Source organism: Habropoda laboriosa, unplaced genomic scaffold, assembly GCF_001263275.1.
Source record: "Habropoda laboriosa isolate 0110345459 unplaced genomic scaffold, ASM126327v1 scaffold107, whole genome shotgun sequence".
Lineage (NCBI taxonomy): Eukaryota > Metazoa > Arthropoda > Insecta > Hymenoptera > Apidae > Habropoda > Habropoda laboriosa.
Window position 1 is genome coordinate 1,474,313 of NW_017100249.1, and position 17,789 is coordinate 1,492,101.

Genomic DNA, 17,789 nt, shown 5'->3' on the forward strand with positions numbered 1-17,789 from the left:
TCTTCCCTAAATTTCTCAATATTTAAATCTCCGAATTTCCCAATTTTCAAATTTCCAAAATTTCAAACATTCAAATTTCCAAAACTGCGGCTATTTAAACTTTCAAACGTTTAACTTGTCAAACTTTCGAACTCCAGTCATCACAATTACAAATCTACAGCACGTACCCCGAGAAACACGATTGCACCTTAGAATTGAACATTTCCAAACGGCAACGAAACCAATTCCCCACGAATTACCTTCTCTAAGCTTTACCTACAAGTTGCATCGGTTTCCTGCGTGAATTACCGCGACACCTTTACGGTATCCTTATGCGCGAAATACGGTCGTTGCTTGGTTAAACACGGGCTTATTGTTTCGAATTTTGTCCCGTTGAAAAATCGTTTAGGAGCACGGGGTGAATAACAAACAAGTGGATAACGTTACCTCGCCAGGGAATCGACGCCGAACGCGACAATTAAAGAGGCCACTATCATGCAGCACAGATAGATGCCGGAAATTAGATGAATCCTTTCCTCTGGAGGTCGTTCCAATTTCGGGCTGTCACTCGTGTTGGAAGTCGCGCCGCAGAAATTGGCACCGCAAGCTTCCGCCACGAAGCTACTGTTCAACGTGGTGTTCGTTGGCACTGCGTCGTGTCCGTAAGAAAGAACTGTGAAAATGATCCAACAAAGTGCGTTTACTTGTAAGAAATTTATTTCGGCAAAAATTCTGGAAGATTTAAAATCTGTGTTAAATCGACGCAATAAAATACAGTGAACATACTTCCAATTGTATGTGCATTAACCATTGGACAACGAATGGCGCCATGCTGGGTCAGACTTGACCCAATACTAAAATCTGTCCTCATTTTTTTACCTCACTAGGCACTGTATTCTTCAAAATTGGACAAATATAGTAGGATTGGACAGTCGTGACTCTATTTCGAACGCAGGTTGAAAAAAGGGAGGTTTGAAAGCTGGGTCAATGTTGACCCGGCGCCCGCTATTCGAAGGTTAATTTCAATCTTGCGAATGAAAATGATTCAAGTATACTTGTAATTCCAATAAAATTAAGAAAATATATTTCAATTGATAAAAATGAGTATTGAGAATAATTGCGGTTGATTATTCAATGTGAGCATCAACATGCCTCGACAATATATCAACTTGCCTCGTAGTGAAGTGAAAAAAGTAGGATTTCTTCAACACATTTTCACTAGTAATGCATAAAGAGGACGAACCAAAGTATATCTCAGCATAGTAGCATAGTAAGTAATTAATCACGAGCGAAAATTAGAATAAATAAAAGCTAACGGAAAAATTCTACGTACATCTACGCAGCTCGGAAATTTTCTCGTTAGTTCGTTCGGAAAGAATTCGTTACTCCGTTCTCTACGTTGACAGTAGATGTTAAGCGGTCCCGTAAACGTAGAAGTTGCGAGAGGATCGGTTACAGCGACTCAGCACATACCCGTGAAACTTTCCCGCGACTATCGAGCTGTCCTTTCCGCGCGAATTGCCACGAAAATTTGTAGACGACAGCCGTTTTCCGATATCGGGATTATGAACGAAGACTCTGTCGAGCCAGGGGCCTGTACAGCTCAGCCTTTCAGCAAACAAGAAGGTTCCACCAATCGGATCGTCGAATCCCTCCTGTTTCCTGCAGCTTTCTGCAAGCAAACCGGCCTGGCCGCGTTTTATCTTGCTACAAAAATTCTATTCTCCAACAGGAAAAATTACTGACCCGTTTTCCATTGTGCCTCGCAACTCTTCTTAACGACTGGCAACTTTTTCGCTGGCGAACTACTAGTCGCTGTAACTTCGCGATTTCCTACTGAACCGACGTTTTTACTGGGTGTTTCACTTGTAACGAATTATTTCCACTGCTATAACGAACGAGTTGTATGATTTGAGAAAGTGTACCTGGTGTTGATGACAAAGGTGTCCTCAAAGTCAACCGCGTTCCTTCTCACCTTTCAGTATTGAATCAGACGTCGACGTGCCAAGAAGTGTCTTGCACTTTGAGGAAACTTTTTCTTTGTCATCACCGTATGCATTACTGTTTATCAAGCCGTGTAAACTTCACTTAGCATTTTTTTCATATTTTCGATAATTTAGGTGTCGATTATAAGTGAGAGATTGAAAAGAGAGTTTCCCGCGAATTTCAATACATCAAAAATTATTTTAATAAAAATTGCTGATTTGGTACATTTATCTGACTTACTTAAAATTTATTTAAAAAAATGTTTAACCTTGAAACTAAGAATCGTACGAGTTCCAGCGTCTTTTAATTTTACCTAAGAGTTTCGATTTTCCAAAATAAGAATTTCAATACATAAAAAATTATTTTATTAAATATAAAATAAAAACTGATTTTTATACTCATTTTACACTCACTGCGTACTCATTTATCACTTAACAAAGTTTTAATTCGGTAACTAAGAATCGCACGAGTTCCAGCGTCTTCTAATTTTACGTAAGAGTGTTCTATTTTCCAAAATAATACACATTTGGTACAAAGAACTAATTTCACCTATCTTCGAGCACGAATAAATTTCTACTCGGCAGTTTTCTGCTTGAAAGGTTACATTTAGAAATCTAAAAGCGATTTCGCGTGCTCTCGTTTGGGTCGAAACGTTCAAACTTTTAAGATCCTCGAATTTCGCAAGGATCAAGCCAGAAGGTTCATGAATAAGCTCGTTTCCCACGGGACTCGACCACGAGGAACGAACCAATGCACGCAACGCGTTGCTGGAAAAAGTAGCCATCTCTCAAGTTGCTTTCATATACTTCATCACTTATTTCGCAGTTTTACGATCGCGAGAAAATTACCGGGAACAATGGAATTTCCTCCAAGTGTTATATTTCTGGAGTATGAAACTTATGGAATATGAATCGTCGAGTGTGAATACGGTATTCCTCGCCGGAGGGAGTATTTCATTTACTTAGAGTTCCCGGTTCGTTACAGAATGTCTACAAAGTGTTGCTCGTATTCCCTGTATCGAAACTTTTACAATTCGATTTCGACTATCCCTCTACTGATTTACCATTCCACCAAGTTTCGAATACAAACGAAACATTCTGAGACGGATTTGTTTCAAAGTTCGTTTCACGTAGAGTGACAAGTACGTCGTTCGTTAAATTTTCAATACTTTTGCCCGGTCTCCGCGATCTCAAAGTGAAACGAATTGACGAATTTTCGAAGTGAAACAAATCGACTAATTTTCAAAGTGAAAAAAATTCGCCTGTCCTCGTGTCGAGGTAACTGTGCAAAAAGAAAAAGAGAAATACATTGAACTAGGACACGTCGAAAGTTTGTTTGTTCAGGCGGTGACAGATGATCGTGAAATTCGATGGAATTAATTTGCAGCGTTCCTAGGCGCGCACGCGTCGCGAAATGGAGGTTCGAGATAATCCTCAGCTTAGCGGAGTCTGTTTCGAAACGTCCTCAAACAAACGTTTATGGAAGCGAGGAATTACGGCAATAGGCGTGGCACACTCTGTTCACGGTCTCGATTTAACAAAGAGTAAAATAAGACCGTGGAGCTACTACTCAGTTAATTAATTAATTAATTAATTTTCCCATTAACGACGCTTCTCCCATTTTTTTCTCTGCCCCGAAAAAAAGAGCGCTCCTCTAACGTTACCTCGTTACGTGTCGCTTTATCTTCGTCACTTGATGCCTTAGGCGTCATTGAATCGTTCCCGTTCGGCCGATAAAGTTGACGAGAAAGTTCCGTTTCGAATTTGAACACACGCTCTCGACAGTGCTCGCCGTCGTAGCAAATTGCATGGCAATTAAAGTTTTTATTTTCCGCCGCGTAACGGAACTTTCGAGGAGAACGTACTCTTGCCCCTGCGGTGAAATTGCGGGAGAAAGAAGGAAGGGGGGAAAAAGAGTGGAGGAGGGGTAACTACCGCGAGCTTTTATGTCAGAGCGTTCCTCCGGGGCAACGAAGAGGGATTAGAGTCGTTAATGACTTCCCCCGGGAGCAATGAAACATTTTCTATAAATATCCTTCGTTTCTACCTGTGAGCATTCTCCACTTTGTCGCCGCTATTTGATCGGCCGCCGTTATCACATCGTTATCACGTGAAACACACAAACGCCACAGGTCTCTGCGCCTTATCGTCGATTGTTTTGGGGAAAAAGAAACTTCTCATTTTTTCCAATAATATTTTCCAACAATTATCATTCTCTCTGTTAACCCTTTCGTTGCTATTGGCGCCTGTAGGCGTTTTGAAAATTTGCTCGCCATTTGGTGCACTTCTACTTTAATTTTATCCTTCGCGCACTTCCATCTTGATTTAGCAAACAAAATTTCAAACGATACGGCTAAACAACAAATTTTGCAAATTAAAAAATTTTTTAAATTTAATCACTTTACGCGTTGAAATCCGCCGCAGCGAAAGGGTTAACGTTTTCACCCATGAGCGACTCCAGCCACCCTTGATTTATCTCGAGCAAATCGTCGAAGAAGCTAAATCTCCTTTTACAACGTTCTCTGTTCGTTTCAACTGCCAAGTCCGGTTTTATTCGACCGAGAAGCTCAGCCAAGGGACTCGAGAACTCATATCTTGTCCCTTGGGCAAAGAAATATCGCTGATATACGCACCTGCCGAAGATATGAGGTTCCCCCAGACCTGCGCCATCTGATAGAACATGAAGAAGACGCCGAAAAATCTCGTGACGAGGACATCCGCGGCTACGTCTGATAACGTGGCGTAAGCTTCCGCTACAACCGTTAAATACGTGCACTTGGCACACCAAAGTGGTCCAGCGCCAATTCCTACCATCAACCCGGCTGGTATCATGGTGTAGAATTTTGGGTAGAACTGTGCCGCCATAAAGGGCACGTAAGTCAGGATGGACAGGGATATGGTCCATTTACAGCCCAACCAGCTGCAACGAGATAGAAGAAGGTGGGATATGATCGTTTTTATGCTCGCTTCGTAAACTTACGCTCGCTCGGCAACTTTTCCATAATAACTTTCCCGCGATTCTTTCCTCTTTATTGGCCCTCGTTAAAAACAGCTTAAGCAACTTATTGACGATTAAATTTTGTATAAATTGAAACGCCGTGATCTACTTTAGGGACATCTTACGAGGGGAAATTTGTGGGAATCTTTTGGATTGAATTGATACGTTAATGCGTCCTAAGGGAGTTTGCATTCTTTTTCTATGCAATTTATGAGGCGTGACAGGAAGAAGGGTCGACGGAGACAAAATCTAAATGACACAGGAGTTACTCTGATAATTGGTAAAAAAATCTAAAAGAGGAATGCGTGAATGTTGAAAGAAAAGAGTTTTCTTGGAATGAGGGAATGTTGAAAGAAAAGAGTTTTCTTGGAATGAGGGAATGTTGAAAGAAAAGAGTTTTCCTGGAATAAGGGAATGTCGAAAGAAAAGAGTTTTCCCGGAATAAAGGAATGTGGAAAGGAAAGAGTTTTCCTGGAATGAGGGAATGTCGAAAGAAAAGTGTTTTCTTGGAATGAGGGAATGTGAATCACTCGTATAGTATCCTATATCCACAGTGTTTTCCATAAATCCATAAAATTAAACATTCCGCGAAAAAGAATACTTATCAAAATTATTTCCACGTTAATAAAGACGATTGATCGTGTCTGTCATACAGATCGTCTATACTTTTCCTCTTATTACGCGCTTATAAATACTCGTCGAGGACATCAGACTTTCAGATGAGATTAGGCATTAATGCAAAGCGGGCCGAATCTCCTCCGGTCCTCTTTACGACGGCGAAAATAAATGAATATGAATGTTCGAATCTGTAATAAGTATCTTTTGAAACATTTGCGTTTTTTTTACCGCGGCAAGATCGTTCGTCTGGAATCAATTTCGAGTAATCACCGAATTATTCGACTTTATACGATCTTTCAGATCCGTATCCTCCTCTCTTGTTACCACACTGTAGTCCGATCTATCCCGAAAAAGAGACGTCGCACGAAGGCTAATAGATTCAGTTTTGACGTACGAACTGGATTACCGGAAACGCCGTTGGGAAACGGCGACGCCAAAGCGAAAGGATGAAAATTTCACGGACAATAAACTTCAATAATAAAGTTTACGATCTCGACGCTGTAACTGGAGGCCAGTTTCGACGAGGAATGACCGACATTTCGTCCGCTGCGGGCGATAAGCGACGACGCGAAATTCATTTGACAAACTTCCAGATCATCGAACCAATCGAATGTTGCACTTCTCCTCGGAGAAATCATCGGAGATTCCTTCCCCTCGTTTCTCCCTTCATTCTGTTTCTCCAGTTCTCACCGAGCTCAAAGGCACCGTCTAGTGGCGGCGTATTAAAATATACAAAAGGTAAACGCTCTTTGACTTCAACTCTTGACCCTTTCGACGTGCAAACAGGCCAGGTGTGAGCGGAATACCTGAGAGAGAGTGGAAAGACGATTCGCGGTGTGTTTTAAATACAGCGCGGCAAGTTACGACGCGGCAAGCTGTAACTCTCGGTGCAGATGAAATTATGGCCGTCGAGATTGTAGCGCGTCAGGTTGAAACGATGTTTCACACCTTTTCGAGAATATTTTGTTGTTCCCAAAGAGCGACCGACGCGAAGGAGGGAAAAAAAAGACGCGAGCTTTTTGTAGAAGCTCGTCGATAATTTTCAGTTACGCCACAATTTCAATTTCCTCCTCGGCTCTGCTTTATTGATTTAACGTCCCTCCTGTGATGGGCTTTATTAAACGCCGATGGAATCCGGTTATTTATGGGAGCTTTTCTTAAAGTAACCGTTCTTAACGTGGCTTGAAGACAGTTTGTTTTATTTGGAATTATTGCGAGTGGTGTTTCACGAGTTCTTGGGGTGTGTTTGATTGTACTCTCGTTGAAAAGTGGAATTAGAGTGTCTCATGATTGTGAAGTTCGAAATTTTTTTTGGAAGGACTTACGAGAGGAATGAGGAATGTGAAGGAAGGTTGAGTTTCGTTTTGTGACATAAGATTATGTTCTTTTATTGGTAAGAATTGTAGTTATAGTTTGCTAAAATTGGAGGAAATTTTGAAAAAATTCGACACACGGTGTATTTAATATTTAATCAAGCATTATGAGACCCACATTTATTTTAATCGTATACTAATTATTAGACTGCGGATTTCTGTGCAAGTTTCAATTTTTGAGAATATAGTAAAAAAAGTAGAATTTAGATAGAAAATTACTTCATCTACCAGGTTTTATAAAAAGCTCTATAATTTGTATATTTTTCATGTTACACGCATTCTGTGCAATTTTCTGCCTTGAAATTTCCTATAAATTCATAAAAATCCGATGCCCACTGGTTATAGCTACAGAGAAGACAGTTGAGAAATGTCAAAGAATATCGTGAAGGATAATAAATTTGAGGTCTCGTTTGAAGAAGGAAAATGTTGTAAAGCCACTATGAACGTAAAAATAGCAAAAAAAATTGTTCGTCTCACGTCAAGATTATAGTCGGCGTTGTTAACTCGCTGGGAATGCAAGAAGGAATGTTAAAATGCGAAAAAAAAAAAATTCTTCGTCTCACCTTATGATCAGAGTCGGCAGAAAGATGTTGCTAAATATCAAACTGCCGTAAATGGAGGCCAGAGTAAAAGTTCCCAAGGAGCCATCGGCGTTGATCGAACTCTGTAAATTCGTAGCACCCATAAACGCGGTGAAATTCACCATAAAAGCGACACCGATCACCAACACGTTCCTTGTGATACGCCATCGTTCGGACGGCTCGAAACCAGTCCTCTCTGTTCTCACTTTAACGAATTGTCCCGTGGTCTCGGTTTTTTCCAGCGTCATATTTTCCACCGTCTGATAGAACACAAGCCTCGATTCGGATTACAGTTCTCCGCGACGTGTGGGCAGAGAAACACGTTTCGAGATCACGCGCGATTCTCGAGTGTGTGCCGCGTCGCGCATAAAAATTGCGTCTTTTGAGAGAGAGAGAGAGAGAGGAGAGACGTCACAGACCGAGTGGAAACAGGAGGGTCCGACGATGCATGATGAAATTTATTGGCAGCTTGATTGAAATATCGCTGTGTACGATCCGCGCTTTTACGCTTATCAACGTCCCTCGCCGGAGCTTTTGTACGACCAGCGGCTACCGATCCTTGTACGATGCTTCAGAATCGCGTGTAAACGTTGAGATAGGTCGGGAAGAAACGTCGATATCATAATTGCTGCTTCGCCGGCTGCTGGAGCTCCTCGATTCTGCAACAGAATGTCGCGACGATGTTTGAGCCGCTTGAGAGTTCAGGAAATTACTACTATTTTCGGTCGTTTTTTTATCTATTTCGTAGGATGAAAGCATCAGGTCAATCTCTTTAATTCGTGACGAAAGGCAAACACCAAAGAATTTTTATAGCGTTCTGCCAAAAAAGTGGGAAGAATTTGTGGAACCAGAAGGCAATTACGTTTTTTCATGAGATTCAGAAGTGTGTCTAAAATATCGATTTAAATTTCGGTATAAAATTTGCCACGAATTTATGTTCACTTTATTCACTCGTAAATTGCATACTGACGTTGTATTATCATTTTTGCAATCGGTAGATTTTTTGCAAATTACAAAAAAGATTTAAATTTCGGTATAGAATTTGTCACGAATTTACGTTCACTTTATTCACTTCTAAATTGCATACTGACGTTGTATTATCATTTTTGTATTCGGTCGATTTTTTGCAAATTATGAATTATACATTGCCAACTATTTCTGAAGGGGAACAGAAATGTACCGAATTTTCTAAAGCAAGGTGTAGAAAGGGGGAACGATAATGTAGATTGAAGTTCATTCATCTACACACACGATATAACCAATTGCTATTGGCTCGCTGCGAGAGTAAATTTCGTCGGCCAATAATGTGCATCATCCACCAATAATGACACACTATCCTGACGAGATGGGTTTGATCCGCAAGATAACGGCTATGTTTACGTTCCATTGATGGGCCAAACGTTATACGGCTTTGCTTCATGCCACAAAGGACAGTGCACGAGAGGACGTTCAGTGCGAATGGTGTAAGAGCATATTTGCCTTGGTGAATGATCGAGTGTGTCTGATTACGAGTCAAGTTCTACTTACCGCTATTATGATCTCATACGTCACGCTCTATCGTTGCGGTGACGTTGACACCTTTTATAGAGCTGTGCGGTTCGTGCAAAGTGTTGAAGTGTTAATGCATCGAGGTAATAAAGCGTTCAGGCGTTGCACTAAGTGCTACAGTCTAGGGAGATTAAGGAATTAGCGTTAAGATGCTGTGGTATTAAGGGTATCAGAGGCATTGAAACTTTTTCGAAGTGTTGAGATGTTGAAGTGTGAAGGAATGAGGAATGTGGGGAGTTGAAATTCTAAAATTTTTCACAGTTAACGATATCAATGGTACATTAAAGATTTTAAGGTGTTGATGTTACAAACAATGAAAAATTTATAGAATTAGTAATATTAAAGTATCAACAATGGAAATTTACGAGAGAAGGTAGGAAAACTGAAAAGAATAATGAAAAATAATACTATGGTCTTTCTGCTCTCCTGCCCTTTAATTTTGTGAAATTTTCAGGGCAGAAAAGCCATAGTATTATGTTTCATTATTATTTCCAGTTTATTTATTATTTTGAAATTTTCACAAAATGAAAGGTGAGGAGGGCAGAAAAATCCATAGTGTTATTTTTCCCAGACCTCTAAATTAATTTATTTATTTACTCGTAAAAATATTATTTCGCCTCAGAGTGAGCTGCACGGTAAGAAATTTATCGGGGCAAATATTTCGTTAGAGAGTGCATCTGTACGATACTACTTGCTATTTTCTCGCAGAAAGTTCCATAAGATGTTTGTAAATAGCTGTATTTTCAGATTCAATTCTCTGTTCAGTGATGGATAAGAGGTACCAAGGAAAGTATGTTCAAAGCATATCGTATCGGTAGACATTGAAAAATGCAGGATAGACGGGCGAAGAGAAACGAGAGGATTCTCAAAAGAAGTGAGAAACGTGTAAAACAACCACTGCCCTCAGGGAGGTTACGTTAACTTGACCGAGAATGATGTATGTCGTCCTACGCCTCGTGAACTGTGCAAGTGGTTTTAAATGCATTCTTCTGAATTCCTTTAATTTTTCTCCTGTATCCGAATTCACTGAAAACTAGTTACACAGTAAAAATGACACTGTGACAATTATTTAATATGAACTATTCACTTCATTTCGTTCTATAGTAGAATTTTAAGTCTCCCGAAAGAATCGAACGTAAATGGTACAGCAAGTGTACGAAGGAAAAAATATGAAATTAATACAGAATCATTAGAATAAATGCGACAGCGAAGGAATTTATGTTTCTTTCTGTATTTCCACATCGAATCTCTTGAATATGTATGCTTCACCACTGATACCTCGACGATTCTGACAAACCACGCGATTCACGTGGCAGCGATCCCAGATGGCAATTTCAAGGTGAGCGATACACAGGAAAAGGCTTGAATTTGAACAAAAATCACGTTATGCAACATATTTTCCTCTCGATTCGACGAATAAATTGACTCGAGAAGAGATTTACGCTATTAATCTCATCGATTCCTTATACGACTCGTTTGTCTGATCACCACAGTCCCATTCTACTTAAACCGTCTCACCGAACTGATGAATATTCCATCCACGTTATTCCCATTTTCAGCGAACAAAATACACGTCCCTTCTCTCTGTCCTCCGTCTAACTATCTTACTTAATAAAAAACACGAAAATTAGTCTATCTAACGAAGCAGAAATAATCGAACGCGAAAGAACAGTCGAGGCAATGAACGTCGCTTATCTGACGCGAAGTAAAGCAACGTGGACGAGTTGTTTTTTTTCCCCGTTTAAACATAATCGAACTGGCTGTCCATTAAGATAACGATGCTTCGTAAACGTTGGATTTATGAAGCAAACTGGTACAATGAAGATTGACAATCGAAACGAATCGCCGAGGTAAAAACACTACAGTTTTTTGCGTAAAATTGCCAGGTAAATTGTTCGACGTTAGATAATATCGAATCCGCCAGCGAGTTCAAACGCGCGTAGATCATCGTATCGACCGTGTCTGATTAATATCACGACGTACGATTGTTCTACACACACAGGCAGGCGAACGATACGCGTCCTTGAAGATCGGTATCCTTGCTCCTTTCACGTGGTCCGTTCTGGAACTGGATACACTTCCAATTCCATCGGCACACACCTCAGAAAACCATCTAACTGTGATACGATCTTGCAATTAAAGTGTCGCAACCGGTTACTACGAATCGTACAGACGGTATTGTGAAATCGGCGTAAGGTGTTGAACGTTTAAATGGAATAATGCTTGATTCATGCGTAGAGTCGCGGAAATATCGTTGATTTCACGATCTACCGCTTTGATTTATCGTCGATTTTATCCAGTAGACCAGAGTGGAGGAACTTTTTCGTATTCAGAACTCACGTTTACCTCGTTGCAGACGTTGTAATTGAACGAATTTACTTTTAATGAAATTTCTCGGATTTTTCCGGGACTGTTTCCTCCTAGTTTTTCCTCGACAGACACTTGTTTCGTAATTAAACAGTCAAATGCACAGTATTTCCACGCGTATTTTTCTCACCCTTGTTTCCCTGAGATACTTTTAAGAAGGAAATCATTTCCGAGAATTTTTCGCGTGAGAATTATAAAAATTCTTCTGTGAACGCTCTTTTTATCTTCGCTCCTTTGTGTTTAGGCTTAATTCGAGAGAATCAATTCCGGAATAAATACTCTTTGCGAATTTTTCACATTTCCGGAATAAATACTCTTTGCGAATTTTTCACAACTATGTTTTCCATTAGCAGAAGATTTAAAAAAAAGTGTGCAAAAATACAGTGTATTCGTTGAGTTAATTCTTCTTTTCGCAAACAATATGAATTCACGCTTTCTTGCTTCGAAGTTGAGCAACAAAAGAAAATCTGATAAAAAGGAAAACTGGAATACAAGCGTTACTCGCAACATCAATTAACCGAAAGAATTCGCCGGAGATGTATATCTATTGCCCCCGACAGAAATAGAAACGTCGACGTTGCTAAATCGCTTCATCCAGAGGGGTTCCGCCTAATTATTTCCGACTAACGACCCGCCGCCGAAACCGTCGTTTCGCCGCGGAGAAAAATGACCATTGAACACGTGACGACTAAAGAAGAATTCTATTTACGGTGGACGACGTGGATCACTCGCGTGTCTAAATGGGAAATTTCGTATCATTGGAAACTCGCCTCGACCACTTCTACGTTCTCACAGGAATCTCCTTGGAGGAATGATGCACCGTTCGGTGACTTCACTTCTTTGATCCAAGTTTCATGCAGCATTTCACGTGCATTTGCACAGCCATCACGTTTGGTCGTTTCTATCGACGCGTTAATTTAAACATTACGCTCAAAGTAGCGCGAAATTGGCCGAGAAATAGTCTACATTCCCTATAATTACCAAATGTAATTACTCGGTCCGCGATTTCCTTCGCAATTCCAAAAGGAAAGCGACAAAAACAAGAGAACGAAACAACTTCTTGCTGTCGAGATGAAAGAAGAAGAGCCGAAGCGTTAAATTGAAACGCCTGTCGATGGAATTTCGGGTTAATTTGTCCGACGATTACCAGAATATTTCTGGAAGCAAGGACTTGAACAGTTTCCACTTGTTTCCCGAATTCATTTTTGTGTCGCGACGTTTGGAAGTTTGTAATCGCAACGAGGCGTTGCGGGAACACCTTCGTGTAAAAGCACGAACACCGAAATTTATGCTTTAATCCGAGCCTCGACCAGAGATAAAGAGAGATAGGTCCTGGAATTTCGGAGATTTCAATTAACAGTAAACAAAGATTTAAATCCACTCCCGTGAGAAATGCGTCGGAGTGTTTCACGGCAGTTTCAATACTTCTTCCTTTTTCCTCTCTCCCCGTTTTGTCCATTAATGCGATTGGTATAAATTAACCGGACGATCCTTGCAGCGCCGTTTCACGGCTACTTTCACCGAGAAGTCGCAACGTTTCCCACCGCGATCATCTAATTACTTTCCTGTTACCGCCGTTTTAATCAGACTCCGCCGGAGTCAATTGAGCTTCGATTCACCGTCTTAAACTTGGCCCGGCTGATCATTTCTCCGAATAATTAACCCGTTTCAAACCTTGCCCCGCTCTCACTTCCGCGGAACTTTTTCATTCTCGTGTTTGATCAATTTATCGCCGCCACCACGTTCCATTTCGCACGGTGAAACTTTTTAATTCTCGTGTTTCGCGTCGTTCTTTTCTTTCCCCTCCCCGTTTGCCTTTACGTTTCAACGTTGTCCCCAAAGGGAAACGCGACGGTCGGTCGGTGGGAATCGACGGGAGAATTGCAAGTAGATGCAGGAAAATATCACTAGCGTTTGAAATTTCTTTCGACTATTTCCCCGGTGACGAATTCATCTGATTGACCTACGCAGCGGCGACTGCTACAATTTTGCCGATCATTTTTTGCTCCTGAGAAATGTGAACGACGCAGGTTGCTGTCCCGACGACGATTGGAAACGAGAGAATTCGACGTTTAGCAGGACAGAGTACTGTCGCTGACACGGATTCTGATACGTAATTAACGTGCGGTCGCGGCGTCACGAGGAAACAGTAATGACAACAGCGGTGAAACAGGTACTTACACGATCGCGAGGATCCGTGAGTTAGGAATGATGAATCGAGGCATACATAATATGTGCACATTATGAGTAATCATAATTACGAAAGAATTCTAGCGTGCAACCTGTTAGGATTCGTTTTTAGAAGGAGGAAAAAACTGATATTTGTGTGTAATATAGCTTTAATTGTTAGGTGTGCGTTCTCTTAGTTACGAAATAATCGCATCGCGAAGTATACTTATCAGGTTTCGTTGAAAAAGATAATTTAAGGAATTCGTACTTACGTATAGTGTTGAATTAGTAATTTTTGAAACTGTATGCTGTTTGAACGATCACGTTTTATTTGAAAAAAAAAGGGTTTATAATTGTAATACATGTTTGACGTTCGAAACTGAAATGTATCCGGTTCAATTTAGACAAGTATGAATATATGAAAAATGGAGAATTCATATTTTTTAATATTCCAAATTGCGTTCTGTCCGTTCTCATAGAATCGCGCTACAAAATTACGTTTAATAATCTAGTTTGTCAATTACGAGGGAAATCATGGAAGGGACGACGCAGTGGGTAATTTCAATATTTTTCGAAATTACATTTCGGATGAAACCCGTGGAAATTGACGGCAGTGAGAAATGAAATTCATTCCGTTACGGAATTTTGCAATTTGAATATTCCGAGCGCGATAAAATTCTTCCACACTTGGATGAATTTCGTTTCGCGATATAATTCGATATTACGATGCACAAGTATGCACGCCGCACACGATTCTCGTTTCGTTTGCCTTTTTTCGGGTGATTCCGTTTGCGAACCCGAATCTCACCTTCGCGAAAACTGGGCGATATTCTTGGAACGTCGAACGATCACACCGAGAAAGTCTCGAGAGTTCTTTTCGTTTTTTCTTTCTTCTTTTTTTTTCCCTCTCGGGACCGAGATCGAGACACGAATCGTTCGTAGGTGAACAACGAATGAAATAACACTGATCGAACACGAAACCTCGCGGTCAAACCTTCATCCTGTTCCGCCCCACCTCAGCATCTTTTCTCCGTGCGAGAACAGCACACGGATTGCAACTGTTTGAGTAGGGATTTCGATGCTTATCGAGGCGGGCATATCTATCTGTATTCCAACCACACACTCGATTCTTACATCTCTTGGCATTGATCCGCGATTTTTTCGCGTTTCCTCGCGGATACGAGGAAAACGCTGCTCAAGGAGGGGATTAGGTCGCTTCGTCGGGGGTCTAACTTGAATTAAGGGTATTATTAATATTTTACCTGTGTTTCAGGGTAATTTTCATGATTATATTAATTATTAATCGTATTTTCGAGATTTCAGCAATTTTGGACTTTTTCGAATTTAATATTCCTAGAGAGATCCTTAGAAATAATTTCTTATTGGGGGTATTTTTAATGCTTTACCTGTGTTTCAGGGTAATTTTCATAATTATGTAAATTATTGATACAATTTTCAAGATTTCAGAAATTTTGGGGCTTTCCAAATTTAGTATTCCTAGAAAGATCCTTAGAAATAGTTTTTAATACTTCACCTCTGTGTCAGGGTATTTCTGATGGATATATAAATTATTAATCAAATTTGGGAGATTGGAACTTTTCGAATTCAATATTCCCAGAAAGGTTCTTCGAAATAACAATGTTTTCCGTTAGGCAAACTGAATTGCATAAGTAGATTATACATTTCAACATAGTTGTTGTCTTCTTTCAGAATTTCTATTTTAGATACTTTACTAATTAGAGCATTATTACTATATATACATATATCGTTGATGAAAAGTTTGGAACCACAAAAGACTTCACCAAGAATTGTCAACTTTACGTTAAAATCGCGAATGATAAATGAATAGCGATTAATTTAACAGCGAAATCGGTAGAGAGACTGATAAACTCAGTAACAAGTGAGTCCAAACTTTTTTAAATAAATTTTTCTATACGACTTTCTCTAACGCGGTTTCGACACCGTATATGGCACGAATTTGCATGGAAAACGAAAGGCACCTGTAAAATAAATTTCGCACTTCGGGGATAGGCTTAAGGAACATTTGAAAATATGGAAGTGTAAAAAATTGAGAGTACGTTTCTGGAATCGAATCGAGAAAACTACGACACGAACGAAATTACCAAAAATTCCTTTCCAACTGCGTTAAAAAACATTTCAAATCTTCACATCGTCAAAGTATTTTTCCCCATTTTGCAAGATTCGAAAATTTCCAAAAGTCACATTCGTCGAACATTCACGAATCACAGCTCCCTAGGTATTCCATGTGAATGAAAATATTGAATGCCCAATGCTCGCGTATCACATTCACTAACGTACACTCCGTGGAACAGTACGCGTCTCAAGAGAGCAGTATCAATTCCTAATTGTTTATTTGCGCTCGAATCCGATTACCCGTGGCTTTGACGGTTAAAATTGATTTCCTCCATCATTACGCCCCTGCTAACGAGTCGGCAAAGTGCCCGTTATAATTTCCTCTTTTTACAGTTGAACAATCCACGCTGTTATCGGGATAAAATCTAAACGAACGTTGCAAGGCCAATTTGTGTCGATCAATTGAAAAATAAAAGACACTTCTGTTGTCCTTTTTCACGAATGATGTTTATTTTACAACTTACATAACGGTAAAATTGTGCAAATACAATATTAATCGCATCAACGGCAACTGGTTAAACTATTAATTCTAATAACAGAGCCGTCTCCAGGGAATTGTGATAATTACACGTTTCAGTCCTTCTGTTGCGTTTATAGGCGCGGACACACTTGTATTAGTTTCCGTACAAATCGAGATGTGATATAAGCCACTCGTTAACGAGAGATCTTTATCGTCAGTTTCTCATCCCATTAATTACGAAAGATACAGAAAGAGTCGCGGATTATTCTAATTACTCTAGAAAACGTCCGGAACGTGGAAAAACAACTTGTTAGAATTTCAAATCTGTTCCATAAAATTATCTACCAATCTGTGCTAATTATCAAATTCCTCGCTAATTTTTGTTGTGCATTTGTTTTTTTTTCTTTTAAATAAGAATTTCGTTGTAACTTTTTTTTCTACGATTGTAAATTCCATCGTACATAAGCGTTCTCTCGCAAAAATGTATCGACTGACCACCGTGCTAATTAATTAAGGTTACGCGATATTGATTCGGCGGACGGCAGCAAGCAGGAAAGCTATATCGCGAGACTTTCAACTGTGTGTGTGTGTGTGTGTGTGTTCATTAATCGTCGAATTCAATTGCCAGAGGGAGTTTCTTTGGATCTGGAAAAATTGTCCCTTTTGGAATGTCTTCAAAGGATTCCAACTTGATTTATTTTCGGTCCCCGCGTGACGCATTACCTTTGTTTCTGAATACCTTTTTCTCTGGTTTTATTTTTTTTCCAAGGGGGAAGATAATTTATGGGCGGGAATGAGGAATGTTTAAAATGAACCGGATATTAACGAGAAGCAATTTTCGCGCTCTGTAATCTTGCAATTTGTTTTAATATGAAATTCGAAAAACGTTGTACGTTATTTACATATTTCTATCCTGATTATACATTCATGAAATTCATTTCTGAGAGTGATCGATACTTTACGGGTTACATAGTAACGGGCAGCCATAAATCTGTACTTTCAATCTAATAACAGAGGCTAATTATACAGCTGTGATTGAGATTGTGATCTGGAGCGTAAATGAAATCGGAATTTGCGCTTTTTTCCCACTTTGAAGTCCTCTGAGTGTGTGAACGTGAAAATGTTGAAAGAAACATTAATTTTCTTGTAAGAAGAACGACGAATTTATAGAAGAAATATCAATGAATGTTACACAAAAAGTTTCATATTCGAGGAATGTGCGATTCGAATTATGCAAATTCACAATGGAATGTGAAATGCGCTCAGATTATTCTGAGGATCGAATTCTTTGAAATTTTCTTACAGTCTTCATTTCAGACTGAAATTTATCTAGAGAATAATTTTTTGCTATTCCCTCCACGATAGTTACATTCTGTCCATTTTTTTCCACGAAAAGTGACAATTTGTACGAGGTACATTTTTTGAAAATTCATGAAAGCTACATTTGGGTTCCCTAGACTAAGTCTTCCATCCAATAGCTCTATTTATTACGCGTTTAATAATTCGATATCGCGAGCATTGCTCTGCGAGAGAGTACTTTTGTATAATCCAGCGGAA

The 17,789-nt window shown here is 39.7% G+C and overlaps 1 protein-coding gene across 1 annotated transcript in view; it reads right to left on the minus strand.

Moving 5' to 3' along the window:
* LOC108572172 (UNC93-like protein) overlaps positions 1-14,566 on the minus strand; it is an 18,404-nt gene extending 3,838 nt beyond the window's left edge. Inside the window, exons 1-4 of the mRNA XM_017934370.1 lie at positions 14,427-14,566; positions 7,517-8,193; positions 4,598-4,884; positions 427-652 (exon numbers count right to left, since the gene is read on the minus strand). Coding sequence (XP_017789859.1) covers positions 427-652; positions 4,598-4,884; positions 7,517-7,782 — 779 coding nt within the window. The 5' untranslated portion in view covers positions 7,783-8,193; positions 14,427-14,566. The remainder of the gene's footprint in view (positions 1-426; positions 653-4,597; positions 4,885-7,516; positions 8,194-14,426) is intronic.
* Between the last annotated feature and the right edge of the window lie 3,223 nt (positions 14,567-17,789).